The sequence below is a fragment of the Sciurus vulgaris genome, assembly GCF_902686455.1.
Source record: "Sciurus vulgaris genome assembly, chromosome: 6".
Lineage (NCBI taxonomy): Eukaryota > Metazoa > Chordata > Mammalia > Rodentia > Sciuridae > Sciurus > Sciurus vulgaris.
The window spans coordinates 136,949,293-136,973,053 of record NC_136466.1 but is presented as its reverse complement, the minus strand read 5'-3'; the positions used below and the strand labels follow the sequence as shown (position 1 = coordinate 136,973,053).

Genomic DNA, 23,761 nt, shown 5'->3' with positions numbered 1-23,761 from the left:
AACTAACTGTAAACACCAACTTCTTCAAAGGCAGCCTGCTTTATTAGTCTTGGATCAAGACAAATGTGTACTTAAACCCTGAATTGGTTGATTTGTTAACTGTGTAAAATAGCACTAATTTCTTAACTTTTCTGATCCTTAGTCTTCTATCAGCTAAAAGGGTTTTTGTTAGGTAGGATTAAATATCACAATGTATAAAAAGTGCATGACCAAGTATAAACGCTCAAGAAGTGGTAGTGAGGGGGCGATCCAAGATGGCAAACTAGAGGGTAACTGCATCTCCTGTTGCTCCAGAACCCAGGATTCAAGAAGGGGAGGCATTGAGAGATTTGGACTAACATAGAGCCATGGGGTGAGTCTCCCCCACTGGGTGAAGCTTGGCCCGGGCAGCAGGCCTGGTCAGGGGTGGCTTCTCAGAGCAGGGCAGGGCAGCTAGAGTCTTCCTAAGGCAGCCCTGCTTCCTCCGGCAGCGGGCTCCTTCCACAGCCAGCTTCTTGGAGCAGACCCCCCAGTGAGAGCCTTTCTGCACAGAGCCAGCTCCAAGTCCTGGAGCCAGCGGTAAGTTTCGGCCCGCAGGCAGCCTCTGGGACCAGGGCAGGGCAGCCAGAGACTTCTTGAGCAGCCCTGCTCACTCTGGCAGCAGACTCCTTCCATGGGGTGATCCAAGATGGCGGACTAGAGGGTGACTGCATCTCCTGTTGCTCCAGAACCCAGGATTCAAGAAGGGGAGGTATTGAGAGACTTGGACTAACACAAAGCCACGGGGTGAGTCTCCCTCACTGGGTGAAGCTCAGCCCGGGCGGCAGGCAGGATTGGTCAGGGGCGGCATCTCAGAGCAGGGCAGGGCAGCTAGAGTCTTCCCAAGGCAGCCCTGCTCACGCTGGCGGCAGGCTCCTTCCACAGCCAGCTTCTTGGAACAGGCCGCCCAGTGAGAAGCTTTCTTCACAGAGCCAGCTCCAAGAGTCCTGGAGCCAGCGGCGAGCTCTGGCCTGCAGGCAGCCTCTGGGACCAGGGCAGGGCAGCCAGGGACTTCTCCAAGCAGCCCTGCTCCCTCCAGTGGCAGGCTCCTCCCACACAGCCAGCTTCTCGGAGCAGGCCCCCAGTGAGAGCCTTTCCACACAGAGCCAGCTCCAAGCCCTGGAACCAGTAGCGGGCTAGGGGCAGCTTTCTTCGGAAGCACTGCATTATCAAGTTCCTCCAAGACTTCAGGCTACTGAAGGCTGGGAGGTGATATACTGGAAATCTACAGGGACACTATAAGTCAATAGAGGAAATCTGCAATATCTCAGAGTCCCACTGATATCTGACCAATATGAGAAAACAAGGGAAGAAAATGTCCCAAACAAACCTAGATGCTATATCAATAAAACCCAATGACAGCACAGCAGAAGAAATGTCAGAAGGGAAGTTCAGAATGTACATAATTAAAACAATCAGGGAAGCAAACGAGGAGATGAAAGAGAAAATTCAGGCATTGAAGGAGGAGATGAAAGATCAAATGCAGACATTAAATGATCGCACCAATCAACAGTTAAAAGAGCAAATGCGGGAAGCAAGAGATCATTTCAATAAAGAGTTAGAGATGCTGAAAAAAAAAAAAACCGAACAGAAATCCTTGAATGAAGGAAACAATAAACCAAATTAAAAACTCCATAGAAAGCATATCCAGTAGGATAGAACACCTGGAAGACAGAACCTCAGACATTAAAGACAAAATATTTAATCTTGAAAACAAAGTTGACCAAACAGAGAAGATGGTAAGAAATCATGAACAGAATCAACAAGAATTATGGGATATCATGAAAAGGCCAAATTTAAGAATTATTGGGATTGAGGAAGGCTTAGAGAAACAAACCAAAGAAATGAACAATCTATTCAATGAAATAATATCAGAAAATTTCCCAAATCTGAAGAATGAAATGGAAAACCAAGTACAAGAGGTTTATAGGACTCCAAATATATAAAATTACAACAGACCCACACCAAGGCACATTATTATGAAAATACCTAACACACAAAATAAAGACAGAATTTTAAAGGCCGCAAGAGAAAAGAATCAAATTACATTCAGGGGGAAACCAATAAGAATATCAGCAGATTTTTCAATCCAGCCTCTAAAAGACAGAAGGGCCTAGAACAACATTTACCAAGCCCTGAAAGAAAATGGATGCCAACCAAGAATCTTATACCCAGAAAAACTTACTTTCAGATTTGACAACGAAATAAGATCCTTCCATGATAAACAAAAGCTAAAAGAATTTACAAAAAGAAAACCAACATTACAGAACATTCTCAGCAAAATATTCCATGAGGAAGAGATGAAAAACAACGACGCAAATCAGCAACGGGAGGAACTAGCCTAAAGAAATAGCCAAATAAAGGAGAAACCAAATCATGTCAAAAAACAAAAATGAGTCAAATGACTGGGAATACAAATCATATCACAATAATAACCCTGAATGTTAAAGGCCTGAATTCATCAATCAAAAGACATAGACTGGCAGATTGGATTAAAAAGAAAAATCCAACAATATGCTGCCTGCAAGAGACTCATCTCATAGAAAGAGATACCCATAGAGTAAAGGTGAAAGGATGGGAAAAACATACCATGCACATGGACACAGCAAAAAAGCTGGAGTATCCTTCCTCATTTCAGATAATGTGGAATTCCAGCCAAAACTAGTCAGAAGGGATAAAGAAGGACATTACATACTGCTTAAGGGAAGCATAAATCAGCAAGACATAACAATCATAAATATCTATGACCGAACCTTGGCTCATCCATGTACGTCAAACAAATCCTTCTAATTCCAGAAATCAAATAGACCATAACACAAAAATCCTAGGCGATTTTAACACACCTCTCTCACCGCTGGATAGATTGTCCAAACAAAAATTGAATAAAGAAACCATAGATCTCAATAACACAATCAATAATTTAGACTTAATGGACATATATAGAATATACCATCCAACAAAGAACGAATACACTTTTTTCTCAGCAGCACATGGATCCTTCTCTAAAATAGACCATATTTTATGCCACAAAGCTACTGTTAGCAAATACAAGAAGATAGAGATACTACCTTGTACTCTATCAGATCATAATGGATTGAAATTAGAAATAAATGACAGAATAAAAAACAGAAACTTCTCCAATACCTGGATATTAAACAATACACTATTATATGATGAATGGATAACAGAAGACATCAGGAGGGAAATTAAAAAATTCTTGGAAGTAAACGAGAACAAACACACATCATATCAAAATCTCTGGGACACTATGAAAGCAGTACTTAGAGGAATATTTATTTCATGGGGCGCATTCACCAAAAGAAGTAAAAATCAACAAATAAACAACTTAACACTACAGCTCAAAGCCCTAGAAAAAGAAGAGCAGATCAACACCAAAAGTAGTAGAAGACAGGAAATAGTTAAAATCAGAGCTGAAATCAATGAAATTGAAACAAAAGAAACAATTGGAAAAATTAACAAAATAAAGAGTTGGTTCTTTTAAAAAATAAACAAATTGATAAACCCTTAGCCACACTAACGAAGAGAAAGAGGGAGAAAACTCAAATTACTAAAATTTGGAATGAACAAAGAAATATCACAACAGACACAAGTGAAATACAAAACATAATTAGATGCTATTTTGAAAATCTATATTCCAACAAAACAGAAAACCTCGAAGACATCAACAAGTTTCTAGAGACATATGAATTACCTAAACTGAAAGAGGAGGACATACACAACTTAAATAAATCAGTTTCAAGCAATGAAATAGAAGAGGTCATCAGAAGCCTACCAACAAAGAAAAGTCCGGGACCAAATGTGTTCTCAGCCAAGTTCTACAAAACTTTTAAAGAAGAGCTCATTCCAATACTCCTCAAAGTATTCCATAAAATAGAAGAGGAGGGAACCCTCCCAAACTCATTCTATGAAGCCAATCTCACCCTGATACCTAAACCATACAGAGACACATCGAGGAAAGAAAATTTCAGACCAATATCCTTAATGAACATTGATGCAAAAATTCTCAACAAAATATTAGCAAATTGCATACAAAAATATATTAAAAAGATAGTGCACCATGATCAAGTGGGTTTTATCCCAGGGATGCAACGTTGGTTCAATATCCAGAAATCAATAAATGTCATTCACCATATTAATAGACTTAAAGTCAAGAATCACATGATTATTTCTATAGATGCAGAAAAAGCATTTGATAAAATACTGCATCCCTTCATGCTCAAAACACTGGAAAAAATAGGGATAGTGGGAACATTCCTTAACATTGTAAAGGCCATCTACGCTAAGCCCATGACCAATATTATTCTGAATGGTGAAAAACTGAAAGCGTTCCCCCTAAAAACTGGAACAAGGCAGGGATGCCCTCTTTCACCACTTCTATTCAACATTGTCCTTGAAACTCTAGCCATAGCAATTAGGCAGACCAAAGAAATTAAAGGGGTACAAATAAGAAAAGAAGAACTCAAACTATCCCTGTTCACCGATGACATGATTATATATTTAGAGGAACCAGGAAATTCCACCAGAAAACTTTTAGAACTCATAAGTGAATTCAGTAAAGTAGCAGGTTACAAGATCAATGCTCATAAATCCAATGCATTTTTATACATAAGTGATGAATCTTCAGAAAGTGAAGTTTGGAAAACTACCCCATTCACAATAGCATTGAAAAAAATAAAATCCTTGGGAATCAATCTCACAAAAGAGGTGAAAGACCTCTACAATGAGAACTACAGAACACTAAGGAAAGAAATTAAAGAAAACCTTAGAAGATGGAAAGATCTCCCATGTTCTTGGATAGGCAGAATTAATATTGTCAAAATGGCCATACTACCAAAAGTGCTATACAGATTCAATGCAATTCCAATTAAAATCCTAATGTTGTACCTTACAGAAATAGAGCAGGCAATTATGAAATTCATGTGGAAGAATAAGAAACCTAGAATAGCTAAAGCAATCCTCAGTAGAAAGAGTGAAGCAGGGAGTATCGCAATACCAGATCTTCAACTGTACTACAAAGCAATAGGAACAAAAATGGCATGGTATTGGTACCTAAATAGACAGGTAGATCAATGGTACAGAATAGAGGACATGGACACAAACCCAAATAAATACAGTTTTCTCATATTAGATAAAGGGGCCAAAAATATGCAATGGAGAAAAGATAGCCTGTTCAACAAATGGTGCTGGGAAAACTGGAAATCCATAAGCAGCAGAATGAAACTAAACCCCTATCTCTCACCCTGCACAAAACTCAACTCAAAATGGATCAAGGACCTTGGAATCAGACCAGAGACCCTGCATCTTATAGAAGAAAAAGTAGGTCCAAACTTTCAACTTGTTGAAAGGACTCCCATGTCCCAAGAAATAAAAGCAAGAATCAACAACTGGGATAGATTCAAACTAAAAAGCTTTCTCTCAGCAAAGGAAACTATCAGCAATGTGAAGAGAGAGCCTACAGAGTGGGAGAATATCTTTGCCACTCATACTTCAGATAGAACGCTAAACTCCAGAATCTATAAAGAACTCAAAAAACTCTACTCCAAGAATACAAATAACCCATTCAACAAATGGGCTAAGGAAATGAACAGACACTTCACAGAAGAAGATCTACAACAATCAACAGATATATGAAAAAATGTTCCACATCTCTAGTAATAAGAGAAATGCAAATCAAAACTACCCTAAGATTCCATCTCACCCCAATTAGAATGGCGATTATCAAGAACACAAGCAACAATAGGTGTTGGTGAGGATGTGGGGAAAAAGGTGCACTCATACATTGCTGGTGGGGTTGCAAATTAGTGCAGCCACTCTGGAAAGCAGTATGGAGATTCCTCAGAAAGCTTGGAATGGAACCACCATTTGACCCAGCTATCCCACTCCTTGGCCTATACCCAACGACTTAAAATCAGCATACTACGAGGTACAGCCACATCAAGGTTCATTGCTGCTCAATTCACCATAGCCAGATTGTGGAACCAACCTAGATGTCCTTCAATTGATGAATGGATAAAGAAACTGTGGTATATATATACAATGGAATATTACTCTGCCATAAAGATAAAATATGGCATTTGCAGGCAAATGGATGAAATTGAAGAATATCATGCTAAGTGAGATAAGCCAATCTCAAAAACCAAAGGACGAATGATCTCGCTGATAAGTGGCTGATGACATATAATGGAGGGTGGGAGGGGTTAGCTTAAGGGTTAGGGTTAGGTTTAGGGTTAGGGTTAAGGAGGGGGGCAAGAATGGAGGAAGGAAGGACTGTATAGAGGGAAAAGAGGTGTGGGAGTGGTGGGGGTAAAGAAAATAAAAAAGAATGAATCAAACAACATTGCCTTATGTAAATTTATGATTACACAAATGGTATGCCTTGACTCCATGTACAAACAGAGAAACAACATGTATCCCATTTGTTCACAGTTAAAAAAAATAAAGTAAAAAAATAATTAAAAAAATAAAAAAAATTAGAAATGAAAAAAGAAAAAAAAAAAAAAAAAAAAACTAGTATGTGAGGTGCTTTGTGACCTGTATTTATCATCCCTCCACTGCTACCCACTGTTGTGCTCCAGTCACACCAGACTCTTCACTGTTACCCAGTACATGTCTGGATGTCTTGTCTCCTGTCTTCCTTCCACCTGGAAAACTTTCCATGAAACAAATGCATGCAGAATAAACGAATGAGTGAATGAGTGAATGAGAGAATGAATGAATGAATAATGGAAACAAAAGCAAAACATTAGTCCATCAATTTTACATATGTATATGAACTTTATATAACAGATGGTTGATTTAATATATATCTGTATGGTGTATATAGACAGAACTAAGGGATAAAATACCAAAAAAAACAAAAAAACAAAAAACAAAAAACAACAAAAAAAACAAACAAAAAGAAATGGTAGTGATTATTACCAATGCAATTATTTGTAAAGCATTCTCCTTATAAAAGGCTCTACAGTTTTATTATTAATGTATACTGTAGAACCCCTTTGCAGTTGAGAATAGTACAGACTCTTGTTTAACAACAACAATAAAAATAACCTTGCTTACTGTGAAGAAGTTTTTCTCCCTTGATAATTGCATCTCCCTTATGTTTTTCTTTCAGACACCCCTTTAACACAGGCGATGCCTAAATGTCAGCGCTGGGAGAAACTGCAGAATTCAAGATGTGTTTGTAAAATGCCCTATGAATGTGGGTAAGCTCTGTCCCTGCTCACATTTGTTTTATTTCATCCAAGATAAACAGGGTGATTTCTTAGATGCTAGTGTCTGTTGGATTGAAGGTGCAGTTTACCAAGGGTTAAGGGTCTTTGTTTGCATTTTAATCTGGTTGTCTGCTACCTGGTCCTCACCAGGGTCACCAGACTGACAGCTGTGGTGTTAAGCAGTGTTCTAATCTGTCTAGTTGAGAAAGGCTGAAGGACTTCTTGAGCACCGCTTGCTTTATACATAGAATGGAGCAAAAGATGAAACGGTCACCTGAGGATTTAGAGCTTTAGAGGATTAGGCTAAAATTCCCTAGGGATATGAACTCTTAAAGGAGTACTGGTGGAGAAAGAGCAGCTACTTTTCTGATTCTTGAAGCTTCGTCTCTAGATTTGCATTATGAGAATGCGGCCAGCTTGAAATCTTGCCGTTGTAGGAGGGCATCTGCTAGTGGATGCCTGTGTCATGGTCCCAGTAGGATACGGAAGCACAATTAGATTAGGACAAGAAGAGGTTTATTAGCAGGTTGATTTACAAAATCGTGGACAGAGTAAAGGAAACTACAAGCCACAGGGCAGTGCTCTCGGATTGGTAAAAGTTTGGCCATATATTTACTCCAGGCCTGACAAGGCAAGAGGAGCGGAGCACTTATGAAACCTGGAGACAGAGAGGACTAGGTGGAGATGGCTGCCAAGGAGAAGCTGACTCTCTTTTTAGGGATCTCAGAGATTTTATAGGAGTGAGCCAGAGGAATAAATACCCCAACTGCACTTTCTTCCCTGCCTCTACCAGGACTCTCCATTGATTAAACCCACTTGAAGCTACAGGACAAACAAGTCCCTGATGTAACCATTACATGCCAGCCTCTTAGCAGATGGGGAGGAGTGGAGGGTCTAGGAGGAAATGAGATATCTAACCCCTGAGCTCATGGGCCATCTTTAAGGTTGACAATTGAAACACTAATTTACCAACTAATTAGTTGGCTTTCAATTACTATGATCATCAGCAACCATATAGAACTTCCTGAACCTACAGTGGGTGATTCATATAGTGATTGTATGTAGTAACCTCTGGTGTGCAGAAGAATGTAAACAAATGTAAAAATGGAAATGGTGGTCAGCCTGGATACATTCTGACTCTTGCTGTTGCTGTTAGTCACTGTTTACAATGAGTCACTTTCCTCTCTTTCCAACTTTACCAATTCCTTTAGTTAATCAGCACCCAGTCATTTATAGACTCGATATGAGTTTTTGTATCATTTCACAGTATCAGATACTGATAACAAGGTCTCTGCCTTTTTAGATGTTCTGAGTAGTTCTATTTAAAGTTTAAATAAACAGAGAAAAAGATATATACAAAACAGAAAAATGTTTTGTTATATAAGCAACTCCAAATAAATTGAACAACAAAAAAAAAAAATCAGAGCTAAATAAAATATGTGAATGTAGAGTATTTCTGACCCCATATGATATATGAAAAACGCTTTGTTATCTAAGTTTTCACAAAATAATGTTTTTCTTAACCGCTGGCACTTAGAATGTAGTTGTTTTCATTGGTGACTTTTCTAAATAGCTGTATCTTACCATTTTAGCACCAATGCTTAAGAAAAAAGGTAGCACACTTTATGAAATATTTCTAAAGCACTTAGTAAACATGGACACTTTAGAAAATAGCATTGAAAAATACAGTTTTACCTTTCCTTGATGATTCAGGGTTGTTAGTTATTGGACCATGCTGTATTATGAACATGAACTCTCAGGGCTCCTGGGCTGGGAGGAGCTAATGTCTCTTGCAGTCAATGGTTTCATTTAGTTATGATCTCTCTGAGTGATCTTTGCTGATTTTCTGTCTCCTTGGTTATCAATTCATCGTAAGTTGCTGGTATAGCTCACCTTCTCATCTAATTTGCTGTATCTGATCTGTCCTAGATGAAAACAAATCAACCCATGGTATCTATGCTTGGAAAAACTAAACGTGTAGAGAAAATACACATTCATTTTGAAGCTCTGAGGGGGTTGGGCCCTAGGAATGAAAAGAATTTGAGTTGATGTTCCATCTTTCGCTGTGCATGATCATCTGTGGGGCAATGAGCTCAAAGTTTTACTTTTTACTTCTTTTCCTCAGTTTTTTAGAAAAAAAAAATCTTGTAAATAATGTAATCAAAAAAATTCTTTTCAGATCTTCCTTGGATGTATGTGCTCGAGATGAGAGAAGCCAAAGGGTACTGCCTCTGACAGTTTGCAAGCTGCATGTTCTTCACTGTCAGGGTAGAAATTACACGCTTACTGGTAGGGACAGTTGTACGCTGCCCGCCTCAGTCGAGAAAGCTTGTGGTGCGTGTCCACTGTGGGGAAAATGTGATGGTAAGGAGCATTTTGTATTTGTAACATAAGAAGGCTAAAGTAATAGAACCAAGCTTTTAAACAACATGGTTTCTAGTTTAGCAGGTGATCAAAGTAGATACCTGAGCATGTCAAGGATTCAGACTGGTTTGACCTTGAACTTCCACCTGACTTCTCTCCCTGGAGAGGGGTATGGATCAGCTACTTAGGAGGACAAGAATCCATTCCTAAACTTTCTCCCAACTTTGGTGATTCCCATTCCACTTTTTGACTTTTTCTCTGTCCTTGTATTATTTATATCATGTCTTTATTTTTAAAAGGGCTCACATTAAAATTTCTTTTTTAAAATTAGATATTTTATCAATTACATCTTTATGAGGAAGTATCACTTACCTTAAGTATTTGGTAATTATAAAAGTATAAATAGTTGACCAAAATGAAGTTGTAGATTCTGGCTACATTCTGCTCTGGTATTGACAATGTTCTCTCTTTTGTGATAAGGGAGTCTAGCTAAAGTGTTAGAGGGGTGTTAGAAACATACTGGCACCAAGTTGGCACTTCTAGAAGTAATCAGAAGGATTTGAAGAGAATAGAAAAAGAAATTACTTTCTTGCATTCTGATGCAATATTTGCTGAGGCTATGTCCATGTAGCATACTTCCAATGATCCTGAACACCACCAAGAGCGTGGCACACCTGCCCAGGTTTGGGGAATACTGTGAAAGCGGAAAGTCTGGGTGACGGGAGCTAAGTCTCTGACCCAGGTTTCTGTATCTGTAAATTTGACAGCTGAACTGTATTGTGCATAAAGTCTCTGCCGGCTTTTTGCTCCCTCCCAGTCCTGGACTGCACCCACTGAACACCTCTCCCCCCACTCCCTCACAGTTTGCATCACAAACGATGAGTTACGTAACTGTAGCCATGATGAGGTCACTTTGGGTTTGACTCTCACCACCATCCCCTGGCTGACCTTGCTACCCTCCTTCTGGAGACACCTGACTGGGGTATTCCATCATACCCCTTTGCCACATCAACTCCTTTCCTCCTAACTCAATTCTCTCTCTCTCTCTGTATTTTATAGGATATATAGCCTTTTGTGTGCCATGCCATTTAATTCTTTTCTCTTGTCTCTGAGCCTCTACTCTCTGCTCTTTGCTGAGGTCTTTCCATTTGGTCTCGGGGGATGAAGCATTGCACTTGTCCACTGGGTCACATGGATGGTGACATGTGTGAGGAGAGAGCTAGAGAGCTCTCGACTTGGATAGAGCTGCCTCATGTGGTTCCAACCAATAAAAAGTCTGGCATCATCTTCAAAACCCATTTATTCGGAGTGGAGCAAAATGCCTCAATTTCCTGATCCTGCTGCTCTTCCAGGGGATAGTTTATTGTACTCCTCAAGGCAGGAACTCTCTAATCACCTCTGCTTTGGAGGAATGTGCTGTGACTCTCCCACCTCCACAGTGTGCCTGCCATTAAGCTTCTCTCTTTTATCTTTCCAGCCAGCAGCAGCAAATGTGTCTGCCGAGAAGCATCGGAATGCCAGGAGGAAGGGTTTAGTGTTTGTGTGGAAGTGAGCAGCAAGAAGCAGACGATGTCTGAGTGTGAGGCAGGCATCCTGAGATGCAGAGGGCAGAGCATCTCTGTCACCAGCATGAAGCCCTGTGCTGCAGAAACCCAGTAGGCTCCTGGATACATCGTCAGCTTGCGTGGAATTCAGCTTGCTCAGTGCTGAGTGAAAACATCTGCACACCTGGGCACTTAGACAACTTTTCTAGCATGGAGACATATTCTTTCTTTCTCCTTTTTTTTCCAGTGTACATTTTTCACTACAACTCTCAGCCACCTGTGTAAACAAACGCTTTGTGTCCCAGACCTGAGTCCAGATACTGACCTCTATCCCTATTTCTTTTTAAAATGACAGAATGAAGAATATTCATGAGCCATTGTAGGAGCTAGCTGTGTGTTCTTGGAAAAATTCTCTGTACTTTTTTTGTCTGTAAAATTAGAGGGTTAGACGAGAGACACTTGCATGTTCCATCCATCCCTATGATTCTATTAAGTATGACTGACCCAGCCAGTGGGTCAGAACACATTCTGTGAATTGATTAGGAAAACAGAACACAATTTTCTGATTAGAGAGGTTGGCTTTCCTCAATGAAATCAAATACATAAAGGACCTTGAATGAAAAAAGACAGATATAATTATTTCCATCCTGAGTTGTAATGTCACGCTTCACCCTGTTGAGTCAACCACCACATGTGGGGATCCTTATTCTTGTCAGGAGATTGAACCATTTAAATGTCAGAGTAGAATTCATCATGCTGTGGTCACAGGGCACCTTCTGCCTTATTGTCTGAGAACAAATATGATTCAGTCTTTTCCTGGGGACTTTTCTTTAGTATGTGTGAAAACCAAGACCTGCAATCCATTCCCACCCTGTTTTTGAAGGACGTATCAGTGCATGTCTGAGCTATTGAGTGATGTGTAATTGAGAATAGTCTTCGCTAAGGTAGATACACTTCTAGATTTTACCAAAGGTCTACAATTTGAAGCATTGGCCTTCTATTTATTACTTATTCATTTTTTAAAATCAAAACAAAAAAGCAGCTGTGGGAGTTGAAATGAGTGGGAAGAGATAGAATTTAAAATAAGCTTTTATATACAAATACTATCTCCATGTTTTTCTAATGCCGATAAATACATTTCAAAAAAACTTTAGTGAAGATTATAATGATTAAGAAACTCATTAAAGAAGAATTTTTTGATGTGTCTATTGTTTGATTTTAGAGAATATTTCCGTGAGGAATGGCAATGTTTTTTTTTTTTTTTTGTTCTCGGTTGAAGTTTTATGTCTGATCCAGACGTAACTTTTTAGACCAGTGCATCTCTTGAGGGAAGATGCAGATGTAATAGGTGGTCATTATAAGGAGATAAGTTTCAGTTGATTAAAATCAATAATATTTAGATAGGTGTACTGCATTTGTTATAGATTACTATGGAGGTCAATTTCTATCCTGAGTAGGGGATAGATTTGAAAGTGTCAGGTCTGGATGTAAACTCCACCATCAAGGACTGCACAAGGAATTCATTTGGAAGGTGCTATTGCAGTATCCTTCCAATAATTTCTCCTCTCAACTTAGGCCAGGATAGAGTTAGATTTCTACTGATTATGTGTCACCACCTCCAACTCCTAATTAATATGGAGGATATGGTCCGCATTGATCAAATTCTATCAGAGATTGGGGTCTGAAATAAAGTAATTCCCAATTGAGCATCCGTAATCTGAAAATCCAAAATCTGAAATGCTCCCAAATGTGAAATTTTCTGAAATGATGCTACAAGTAGAAAATTTCACATCTGACCTCAAGTGATAGGTCATAGTCACAATGCGGGTGCAAAAAAATTATTGTATAAAATTACTTTCAGGCTATGTGCATAAGTTGTATGTGAATCATAAATAAATTTTGTATTTAGAACTGGACCTTATCCCCAAAATATCTCACTATAATATGCAAATATTCTAAAATCCCCAAAGACAAAAAATTGAAATTGGAAATTATTCTGGGCCCTAGCAGTTTGAATAAAGGATACTCAACTGGTAGCAGATTTAACAATTGTGAGATTTGAGAAAGAAGCTTCAGCAGAATTTCTGAAGGAGAATGAAAGTATTGAAAAAACACCAGAGAAGGAAGAAATCAGTAAATGTAGTTGTAAAGAGATATTATTTTGAAATAGTAAATTTTGTGCTTCTTTCTCTTCTGAACATTCTTGTATTATACCTGCTGACCTTTCCTCCTCAAATCGAGCAGGTTCAGTCATGATTTCCTAAAGAGAATTAGGATTATTGCTGCAGATCTGAAAGGAGAAAGTTATTTTCAACACTGACTTATTAAAAATGTTTTGAAGTTTCCAATGTAAGTTCTTTAACACCTAAAGAGAAGGAAATGAGGAGATCCTGGGTGATTATTTATGCCATCAAAATGTTCATTGCAAAGAGAACAGAAGGTGTGTGAGAAACTCCTCTGCCCACCTGTCTTCTGTCTCAGACCAGGAGAGGTCACTTGAGCGAGGACGGGAAGTAGTTGAGAAGGCTGAAAGCAGTTTTGAGCCAAGGAAGAACAGAGGGAGAGAAGGGAATGGGTGCCTTCACCATCACTAGTTTTAGGGTGCTTCATGGAAGCCAAGGCACATCCTACAGACGACTTTATCACCATTTATGTGGGCACTGCAAGTTACCTGGACAGATAGGCTCCTGGTGGCACTGGAGAGTGCCTTCCTGAGATATCTCACATATTTCCCAACAACTGATTGGCAACAGAAGTGCTGCTTAGCAAAGCCCTGAGGTTTCATGAGCCCCATCCGAACTGCTCTCCGGCTAACTTCCCTCCCGTTGCTATCAGTGCAGCTACTTGTAATTACCTTGAAACAGAGGGAGGGCTCTTGATATTCAAATGGGGTACAGAGTGGCAAGCAGGAATATATTAAAAATGACCCTGGAACTCTTGAGTTATCTCAAGATAACTCAAGGTAATGGGCTAATTCGATTGAGGGCTTCTCTCTTGACTGGGCAGATCGTGGCTAATCTCAGCCTCACATGAGACTTGTGAGCCCATCCGGTGGTTGAGTACATGCTTAGAGTTGCTGGGTAGCTGCTTTACCCAAGTAGTTACTGAAACAGCTTATTATGTGTCCACACATAAATCATTAATCACTATTCCTTTTGGCTAAAATGTGTACTAATAATATATTTGGACCCCATGAATTATCATTTGTTCTATATTTTCTTTCTATTTCAACCCACATTTCATATGCTCACATATTCACATATATACTAAGCTACTGTATTAGTTCCCATTACTATAATGATATACCTGAGGCAATCAACTTATAAAGAGAAAAGTTTTATTTTGGCTCATAATTCTGGAGGTTTCAACCTAAAATTGAGTGAGTCCATGGAATTGGGACTTCCATGAGAGTGGCACAACGTGGTAGGAGTGTGTGAAAGAGCAAAACCACTTGCTTTAAGAGCCAAGAAACAAAGAGAAAAGAGGAATAGGCCAGGGTCCTGCATTCTACTTTGAGGGGATGCCCCAATGACCTAAGGGCCTCCCACTTGGCCTCACCGCCTAAAGGTTCACAGCTCTTATCCATAGTGCCACCCTGAGAACCAAGCCTGTGGCACATGGACCAATGGGAGGCTGTCAAACCAGAGCACCACCATAGGTATTTGTATTATTTGTGAGACCAGTATAATTAGTGCAGTCACCATAAACTTGAAGATGAACTAAGATGCTGCATTCTTTGGTACAAGATGAAGTGGATGTTCAGTTGTACCTACTACTTCTCTTTCTTTCTTTTAGCTGGGGGAGAGGACAAAGAAGGGAGGAGAAAAAGGAGGAGAGTAGAGGAGAGAGGAGAGTGGAGAGGAGAGCGAGAAAAAAGAAGAAAGTAGAGGAGAGTGGAGAGGAGAGAGAGAGGAATGAGAATTTGGGCCATTCTTTTTTATAATTAGATCTTTTAAAAATCTCATTTTATTTTATTTTTTAAAATTTTGTTTTATTTGTTCTTGTTAGATAAACATAACAGTAGAGTGAGAATTTGAGCCATTCTTAGCATGGATTGGAAGAACTGAGCAATCACAGGGTCCTGCTACCTACTAATCCACTGAGATTTTTCTTCCCTGATGGACTGGTTAAAGTGTGTGCAATGCTTGCGTTTGAAACAGAAAGGCCTGTTTCTTTTTCAGAGCATTAAGCCACAAAGCAACCTCAGTAGGAGGCAATTTCCGTCAATATCAGAGAAACCAGAGAGGTTTATGTCTGCTTTTCAATTACCTTGGTCTTTCAGGCAGTTCGCACATTTGAGGACAAGAAAGCTGATGACATGATAGGAGTCCCTGCTGTGAAAACCAAAGCCCTACAATTTGTCTTTTTATTTATTCCTGTCAGGCTTTGAAGGCAGACCTCCAAATTTATACTCAAAGCATCAGTCTCCTAGAAAAATTTGCTTTTTCAGCCAAGGGTTAATAAGACCAGATGGAAAGACTGTTCGTTGTTTCAGAAGGGGTGGGCTGGAGGTGAGAAGGTGGAAAGGAGAAGAAAGAACATTAAAATGTTCTTTTTGATTCACAGTCTGAGGATAATTTCCTGTGAAAGGATAAACAACTGCTTAGCTCTGTTATCTGTTACTTCCATGCGTCCCTAGGAGAGGAGACTTGTACTGAATTCCATGGGAGAGGCCTTAGATACATGCCAAATCAGTGATGCCCAAGAAAGAGGAACATGGTCTGGAAAAATGAAGCATATGCAATGCTGACCTGAAGGCCCATTGCATGATAATCAGCAGACAAGTGAGCTGGGAACACAGAAAGGTCAAAGGAATTTTCAGCAAGAGTGAATGGAATTTTCCCATCAAAGGGCAGTTTTGCCTGACATCCTCAAAAGAAAGTAATTAACATGAAAGGCTCAGGGTTAGTGTATCATTAAATTACACACAACCCAAGCGTGCATTATGATAATATTTAGTAAGTGACCACCATTGTGTTCCATGTGCAGAAACTCGTCTCTGCAAAGATAGCATCAAGAGCAACTCCTGAAGGTAGACATGATATAACAGTGCAGACAGACCCAGTAACGAACTCTTGTAGCCGTACAGGGTCAAGAGCTTTGGATGATGATAACAAACCTTCCAAATGATCTTAAGTCTCCTAAGATACTTAATGATTCCTCCTTAGCATGAACACAGAATACAAATACATTAATGTGACAGAGAAATGCACATTTGAGGAGGTCTAGCCCCCCAAATCTCTAACATGGTTGACACCATCCAGCGGAGTCAATTTGGCACGGGAGACAAACGGGTAGAGACACTCTTGAATTTAAAGCGGTTTATTGATGATTCAGGAATCTGGGAACACCGGCTCTCGCCGGCTTACATCCCCTCCAGGAGGCTAAGGGTAGGGCCAACGCTAGTTAATCAAGATCAGGCGAGGAGCTAGCAGTCCAATCACGGTAAAGGTCAAACTGAGCAGGCACGAGAAGGAGCACTCGGGAACACACATGCAAGCGTTGTGTGCGTGGACTTATTTGAATGCGGCCAATGATAAAGCACCTGGGTGTGTTTATGTTAAAGCACCTGGGTGTGTTTATGTTAACCGACTTCCTCACCACCCATGTGATCAAAACAACTTCTGGCTGGCTGCCAGGCGCCATCTTGGCATAGTTCGCATGGCATAGCCCCCAACACATGGTAATGGCAGAGATACTATGTTATCATTCGGTGTCCCCAATGCTCAGTGCACTGCCTCTGTGTGCTCAAAAAAAATGTCCATTTTGTAGTCACTTTCCCCTAGTTATATGGCTAGATAGCAAAAGGTCTAGTCTGGAAATTGCTCTTTGTTCTCCCAGGTAGCATTCATCTTGTTTCACCACAGAGCTGACCCCTTTGCTGTCCAGTAAGCCTGTGGATTTTTTTCTGTTATGTCTTGCATAAGGGCTTGTGTGGGGTGGTCTCTTGCTACCTATAGGGCTCATATTCTGGGCTAGCTCATATTCATATTCATATTCATATTCTGGCTAGCTCATAGCTCATATTCAACTGCTAGCTTTTTCTGCTATGGGAAACAAGTCCCTCCAAATACTCTCCCTTCCTTCTTTTGAATATAGGTAGGGAATTTCCTCTTATGCCTCTGTAGGGGTTGATTGAGGGTGAGGAAGCTCACTATTGAGAACTGGTAGAGAAGAACCGGCAGGCAAAAGGCTTAAGGAAGAAGCTTTCTGAGATCTAAACAACATTGACAAATAAGCTCAAGTCCTAGGGAAGTTGATCTTAGGATGCTGGTTTATCCAAAGATTCATGCTCCTGCTTCAAATGCTGAGGTGTCCATAGATATCAGTTCCTTTGAATGTAGATGGGAATTATGATCCTGCAATGAATGCTGTTTCCCATTTTGGTGGGAGAAGGAGACTATCTTAGTCCATTCAGGTATCTACAATAAATACCACAGACTGGGCAACTTGAACAGCAAATACTCAAAGTTTTGAAGACTGGAAAATCCAAGATCCAGCTGCTGGAAGATTTGGTGTGTGTCGGAAGTCTGCTTCCTGGTTTGCAGAAGGCTACCTTCTATGTCCTCACATGCTGGAAAGAGAGGAATCTCTGTTTTTTCCCCTCTTCTTATAAGGACACTAATCCTGCCATGAGGGCCCCACATTCATGACCTCATCTTAACTTAATCCTCTGTCTCTAAATACTATCACATTGGTGATTAGTGCTTCAACTTATGAATTTGGGAGGACATAAATATTCAGTTCATAGTAAAAATCATGAACTGTGGTGATTTATTAGTCAGACCCGTTGTTTGTGAGTCTTACCTCACTAGCTTGTCCTTTGGCAGCATGGACAATAGTGCAAATAAACCAAAGTAACTTTATGATGCATGGTATATTGTCTGTGAAGATCCTGGAGAGACATTTTTCTCTTACTTTATAATGGCAGTGCCTCAATAACCTAAAGAGATTCCAAGCAATTAAGGCTAGAAAGTACCATCTCTTCTGAGAAGGAATACTGGAATTCAGTCAGGGATGTGGAACACAAAGACCAGAATGTTAGAAATGAGCGATATTAATATTTAAAACTAAAAATCATATGATGCTAATCACATGCTAGTAACTGTTGTATTTTACATATATTAACTCATTTAAATAGCACAGTGATGCTCTGAGTAAGTAATGTAATTAGTATCATTTTATAAATGAAGAGACTGAGGCATAGAGAGGATAAGAAATTTGTCCAAGTTCACAAGGATATCAAATGGAGGAACCAGTACTCAAATCCAAGGCTTTGGTTTAGTAGCTTATGCTTTTAACCACTATTCTTATGTATTATAGATGGTAATGGCACTTCCCATGACATAGGACCTGTAGTACTATTTGGTAGAAGCCAATATTCAGGATAAGAGCAGGTTTCTGAAATAAAAACATGCAGCATCTAATTTCTGTAGCTGTTTTCAAAAAGATTCAGCACATAAAATGATTTTTCCAACTGATATAAAATAGATGGAAACAAATTTTTAGAGTTCTATTATTCCATGACTCTATTGTGTGTGTGTGTGTGTGTGTGTGTGTGTGTGTGTAGCCAGGGATATTCCCACCTGGAAATGAGATTCTTAAAGTTCGATCATGAGGTTAAGGAGCTTTAGTGAAACACTGACCTGTTTTATTAAATAACAGTTAATTTACCAATATTTTGGAGAGTTCTAGATATTTTTTCTATTATTGATTTCTATTTCAATTCCACTTTGGTTAGACAATATACGTTATATGATTTTAATCCTTTCAAGTTTATTGATATTTGTCTTATGGCCCAGAATTTGACCTAACTTGATGTATTAGTCAGGGTTTTCTAGAGGAACAGAATGATTTCTAGAGTATGATTATAAAAAGGGGATTTATTAGATTGTCTTACATGACCAGAAGCTGGGTAGTCCACAATGGCCGTCTGCAGCTGGAGAGCTGGAAGAACCAACAGCTGTGCAGTCCAAGATGCAGAAGCCCCAGAACAAGAAAGATCAACAGTGCTACCCTAGTCTGAGACCAAGACTTGTGGAAACTATCTGGAGAATCACTGGCAGAGTCTGCTTTGGAAGAGTGAAGAAGTGAGAGTTCCATACCCTCAGAAGATCCAAGCAGCAATCAAGAACCTGTTCAAGAAGAGCTTGCATCTGCATCTGCTTCCTCGTTCTTCCAGCTTTTATCCATCGCATTGGGCAGCTCTTCCCACATTTAGGGAGGAGATGCACGTCAGTTTCTATCCTACATTCCAATCATTGCTAGACATGCCCTCATTAATACACCCAGAAGCCTCTTAATCATTGGCATCTCTTAAGCCAATCGAGTTGACAATTCAAATGAGCCATTACACTTGGTGAATGTTCCATTTACTTTTTTTTTTTGTAGTACTGGGGATCGAACCCAGGACCTTGTGCTCGCAAGGCAGGCACTCTACCTACTGATCTATACCCCCAGCCCCAGTTCCTTTTAGTTTTTTTTTTTTTCTGGTACCATTTACTTTTGAAGATAATTTGCATTGTGTTGTGTGTTGGAATGTTCCATAGATGTCAAGTTCGTTGTCATTTCTTGTCAACTTGGAACCCACATGTATTTCCATAAAGCATACTTAATCTCTTAATGACAATGACAAGGTCATTATTCAACCTAACATGATAGAAATATTCTGTGTACAACTGTAAATGCACTAACCTCTTCTTTGGAAGAGGAGGTAAAAATCCTTTGTCCCTCTTCTTCATATAATATAAAATCAACAATACTTTAATATGATGAAATAAAGTCAATATACCTTACATTTCATAAGAAGAAAAAAAGATATTTGCTACATACACAGACACATACACAGACACATATTCACAACCAAATAAAGAGGAAATACTCATGACAATTACAATTCTCATTTCTGTAATATATAGAAAAGTGATTATGAAACTCACCAAGGGTACTGGGATCTCTCCTTGCAAATTTATTTCTTTCAATATTGGTGAAAGATGTGTTTTCAGGACCCGCTCAGATTGAGTAAATAGATTTTAGATGATAAATCCACTCTAACATTCCAATCTTGCTAAGGTTTTGGATCCCTTCCTATACATGAGACCAAGGCAGTTTAGTATTTACAGCTCACACACTGTGGACTAACTTTTTAGTCTATGTTTTAACCAAACAACCAACAAAACTATTAGAGCTCTTTCTAACTCCCTAAGATGCACTATCAAATGCAGAATCCTGCTTAGTGAGTTCATATCAACAAATTTGGCCTGATTCAACTTTATGTTTCAATATTATCCCAATTCCAAGCATACAGCATCTATTCTTACATAGGTCTCCAGATTTTATTCTCTGTAATTAGAGCACTCAAGTAGTTCCTTTGGAGTGTAACACACCTCTTCGTGGGTCATAACTTGAACTTCACCTTTAGGACTGTGTCAAGATTTGAGTCTAGTCAGGTCTAGGAGCAAAGAGGGTGATGGGGGTGGGTCCTGGGGAGTCAACATTGTCTGGCATGACCACTGCCTCAGGGAAGGCCAGCCGTTTCCTCAGTGGTTGCAGAAGGAAGCCCCTCAGTATTGGTGTATAGGTCAATGCCACCAGGGGTGGGGGTGCTACTTCTATGGGGACACAGGATACCTCTTCTCTTAGCAAAAGTTTCATCAGAATTTAGGTGCTCAATGTCCCCAACTTCATCAGGGTCTTACCCCAGGTCAAAATCTTAACACAGGGTCCTATTCTTTCTCAATCTAATCCCTGACTCTATTTTTAAATCATTTTGTCAAGCCACAAGTAACCAATCTCACTACATTTGTTAGCTTTCTAAAAATGTTCAAAAGTATCATAAGCCAGTTTGGGGTGGTAACTCAGTGGTACAGCACTTGCCTAGCATGTGAGAGGCAATGGGTTCCATCCTCAGTGTTACATAAAAATAAATAAATAAAATAAAGGTCTAAAAAAGAAGTATCATAAGCCCAGTCACAGAACTCCTGGCTCCTTCAAGGTGTCTATTGGGAATACCCAATGCAGATATTTTGTGAATCTTTATTACCAGTTCAGGTCATGAACTTTGAGCACTCTCCTTTGCTCTCCTTTAGTATAACCGGATTAGAGTCAATTCCAGAAAACTCAGAAAAAACTCACAGCACTCATTCTTAAAGTTCCATTCCTCTAGAATCACTCCCAGTATACGAATCTTTATTAGGGTTCTCTAGGGAAAAAAAAAATAATGGGACATATAGATATAGACATAGAATATCTTACAGGGTATGTATGGCATCCTATCGTATTATATAAATACTATAAATATTTATTGCATAAATATATTTTTACTATACATTGTATGACATCAATATTTTTACATTAGATATTTCATAGAAATATACTTCAATGCAATATATATTTTCATACTATATATTCATTTAGGTAACATTTATTTATCTGTTATATATATGCTACATATACTATTTACATAAACACATGATAAGATAATAAACGTAAAGAATTGCCTCACACAGTTATGGAGACTGCAAATGTCCACAAGGTGCGGCCTGTGAGTGGGAGTCCAGGGAAGTCAGGGGTGTAAATTCTAGTCTGAGTCTGAAGCCTGAGAGCCAAGGAGAGCTTATGGTGCAAGTCCCAGGGCTGGGCAGTTGAAGACCAGCATCCTGAGCTGGGCAGAAAGAGAGAGAAAGTTCAGCTCTTCTTTGCCTTTTGCTCTGTTTGGGTCCTTGACTGGCTGGATGATGCTGCTCGCATTGGGGAGGACAATATGCTTATTTAGTTCACCAACCCAAGCGGTGCTCTCTTTCACAGACGCCCTCACATACACACTGCGGAGTAATAGGTACCTGGCATCCCATGGCCCAGTCAAGTCGAGACATAAAATTAACCATCACGTAGTGCTTATCTTTTTTTTCTCTTATCATTAATCTAGCTACATCCTTATAGATAAAGTGATTTCTTGCTAAGGACATATTATTGGTCTTTAATAAACTCCAATCTGATAATCTTGTTTTTGATTACAAACTGTTGAACATAACTGACAAGGTTGGGTCTAAATCTACCATGTTGCTATTAATTTTCTATTTGTTCCATTTGTTTTTGTACCTTTTATCTTTTTTCTCGATTAAGCTTTTGTTTAAAAATTATATCATTATTTTATTTTTAAAAGATATTTTGTTTTAGTCATAGGTCGACACAATACCTTCATTTTATTTTATTTTTATTTATTTATTTTTTAAATTTATTTTTATTGTAAACAAATGGGATACATCTTGTTTCAATGTACATGAAGTAGAGGCATACCGTTTGCGTAACCATACAATTACACAGGGTAATAGTTTTTGATTCATTCTGTTAATTTTTTCCTTCCTCTCACCCTTCCACCCCTCTTTTCCCTCTATACAGTCCCTTCTTCCTCCATTCTTGCCCCCCTTCCCCCCCCATATGTGTCACCATCCACTATCAGCGAGATCATTCGTGCTTTGGTTTTTTGAGATTGGTTTATCTCATTTAGCATGATATTCTCCAATTTCATCCATTTGCCTGCAAATGCTATGATTTTATTCTTCTTTATGGCTGAGTAATATTCCATTGTGTCTATGTGTATCTATCTATCTATCTATCTATCTATCTATCTATCTATCTATCTATCTATCTATCTATTTATCTATCTATCTATACCACAGTTTCTTTATCCATTTATCAATTGAAGGGCATCTAGGATGGTTCCACAATCTGGCTATTGTGAATTGAGCAGCTATGAACATTGATGTGGCTGTATCTCTGTAGTATGCTGATTTTAAGATGTTTGGTATAGGCCAAGGAGTGGGATAACTGGGTCAAATGGTGGTTCCATTCCAAGTTTTCTGAGGAATCTCCACACTGCTTTCCAGAGTGGCTGCACTAATTTGCAACCCCACCAGCAAGGTATGAGTGTACCTTTTCCCCACATCCTCACCAACACCTATTGTTGCTTGTGTTCTTGATAATCGCCATTCTAATTGGGGTGAGATGGAATCTTAGGGTAGTTTTGATTTGCATTTCTCTTATTACTAGAGATGTGGAACATTTTTTCATATATCTGTTGATTGTTGTAGATCTTCTTCTGTGAAGTGTCTGTTCATTTCCTTAGCCCATTTGTTGAATGGGTTATTTGTATTCTTGGAGTAGAGTTTTTTCAGTTCTTTATATATTCTGGAGTTTAGCGCTCTATCTGAAGTATGAGTGGCAAAGATATTCTCCCACTCTGTAGGTTCTCTCTTCACATTGCTGATAGTTTCCTTTGCTGAGAGAAAGCTTTTTAGTTTGAATTTATCCCAGTTGTTGATTCTTGCTTTTATTTCTTGTGCTATGGGAGTCCTGTTAAGGAAGTCTCATCCTAATCCAACAAGTTGAAGGTTTGGACCTACTTTTTCTTCTATAATCTGCAGGGTCTCTGGTCTGATTCCAAGGTCCTTGATCCATTTTGAGTTGAGTTTTGTGCAGGGTGAGAGATAGGGGTTTAGTTTCATTCTGCTGCATATGGATTTCCAGTTTTCCCAGCACCATTTGTTGAAGAGGCTATCTTTTCTCCATTGCATATTTTTGGCACCTTTGTCTAGTATGAGA

General features: G+C 39.2%; 1 protein-coding gene across 1 annotated transcript in view; it reads left to right on the top strand.

Annotated features, from left to right (window-relative positions):
* The window catches only part of C7 (complement C7), a 55,737-nt gene extending 44,232 nt beyond the window's left edge, over positions 1-11,505 (top strand). The window contains exons 16-18 of the mRNA XM_079145069.1: positions 7,151-7,241; positions 9,430-9,614; positions 11,092-11,505. Of these exons, the coding sequence (XP_079001195.1) occupies positions 7,151-7,241; positions 9,430-9,614; positions 11,092-11,273 (458 nt within the window). The 3' untranslated portion in view covers positions 11,274-11,505. The remainder of the gene's footprint in view (positions 1-7,150; positions 7,242-9,429; positions 9,615-11,091) is intronic.
* Positions 11,506-23,761: the final 12,256 nt, after the last annotated feature.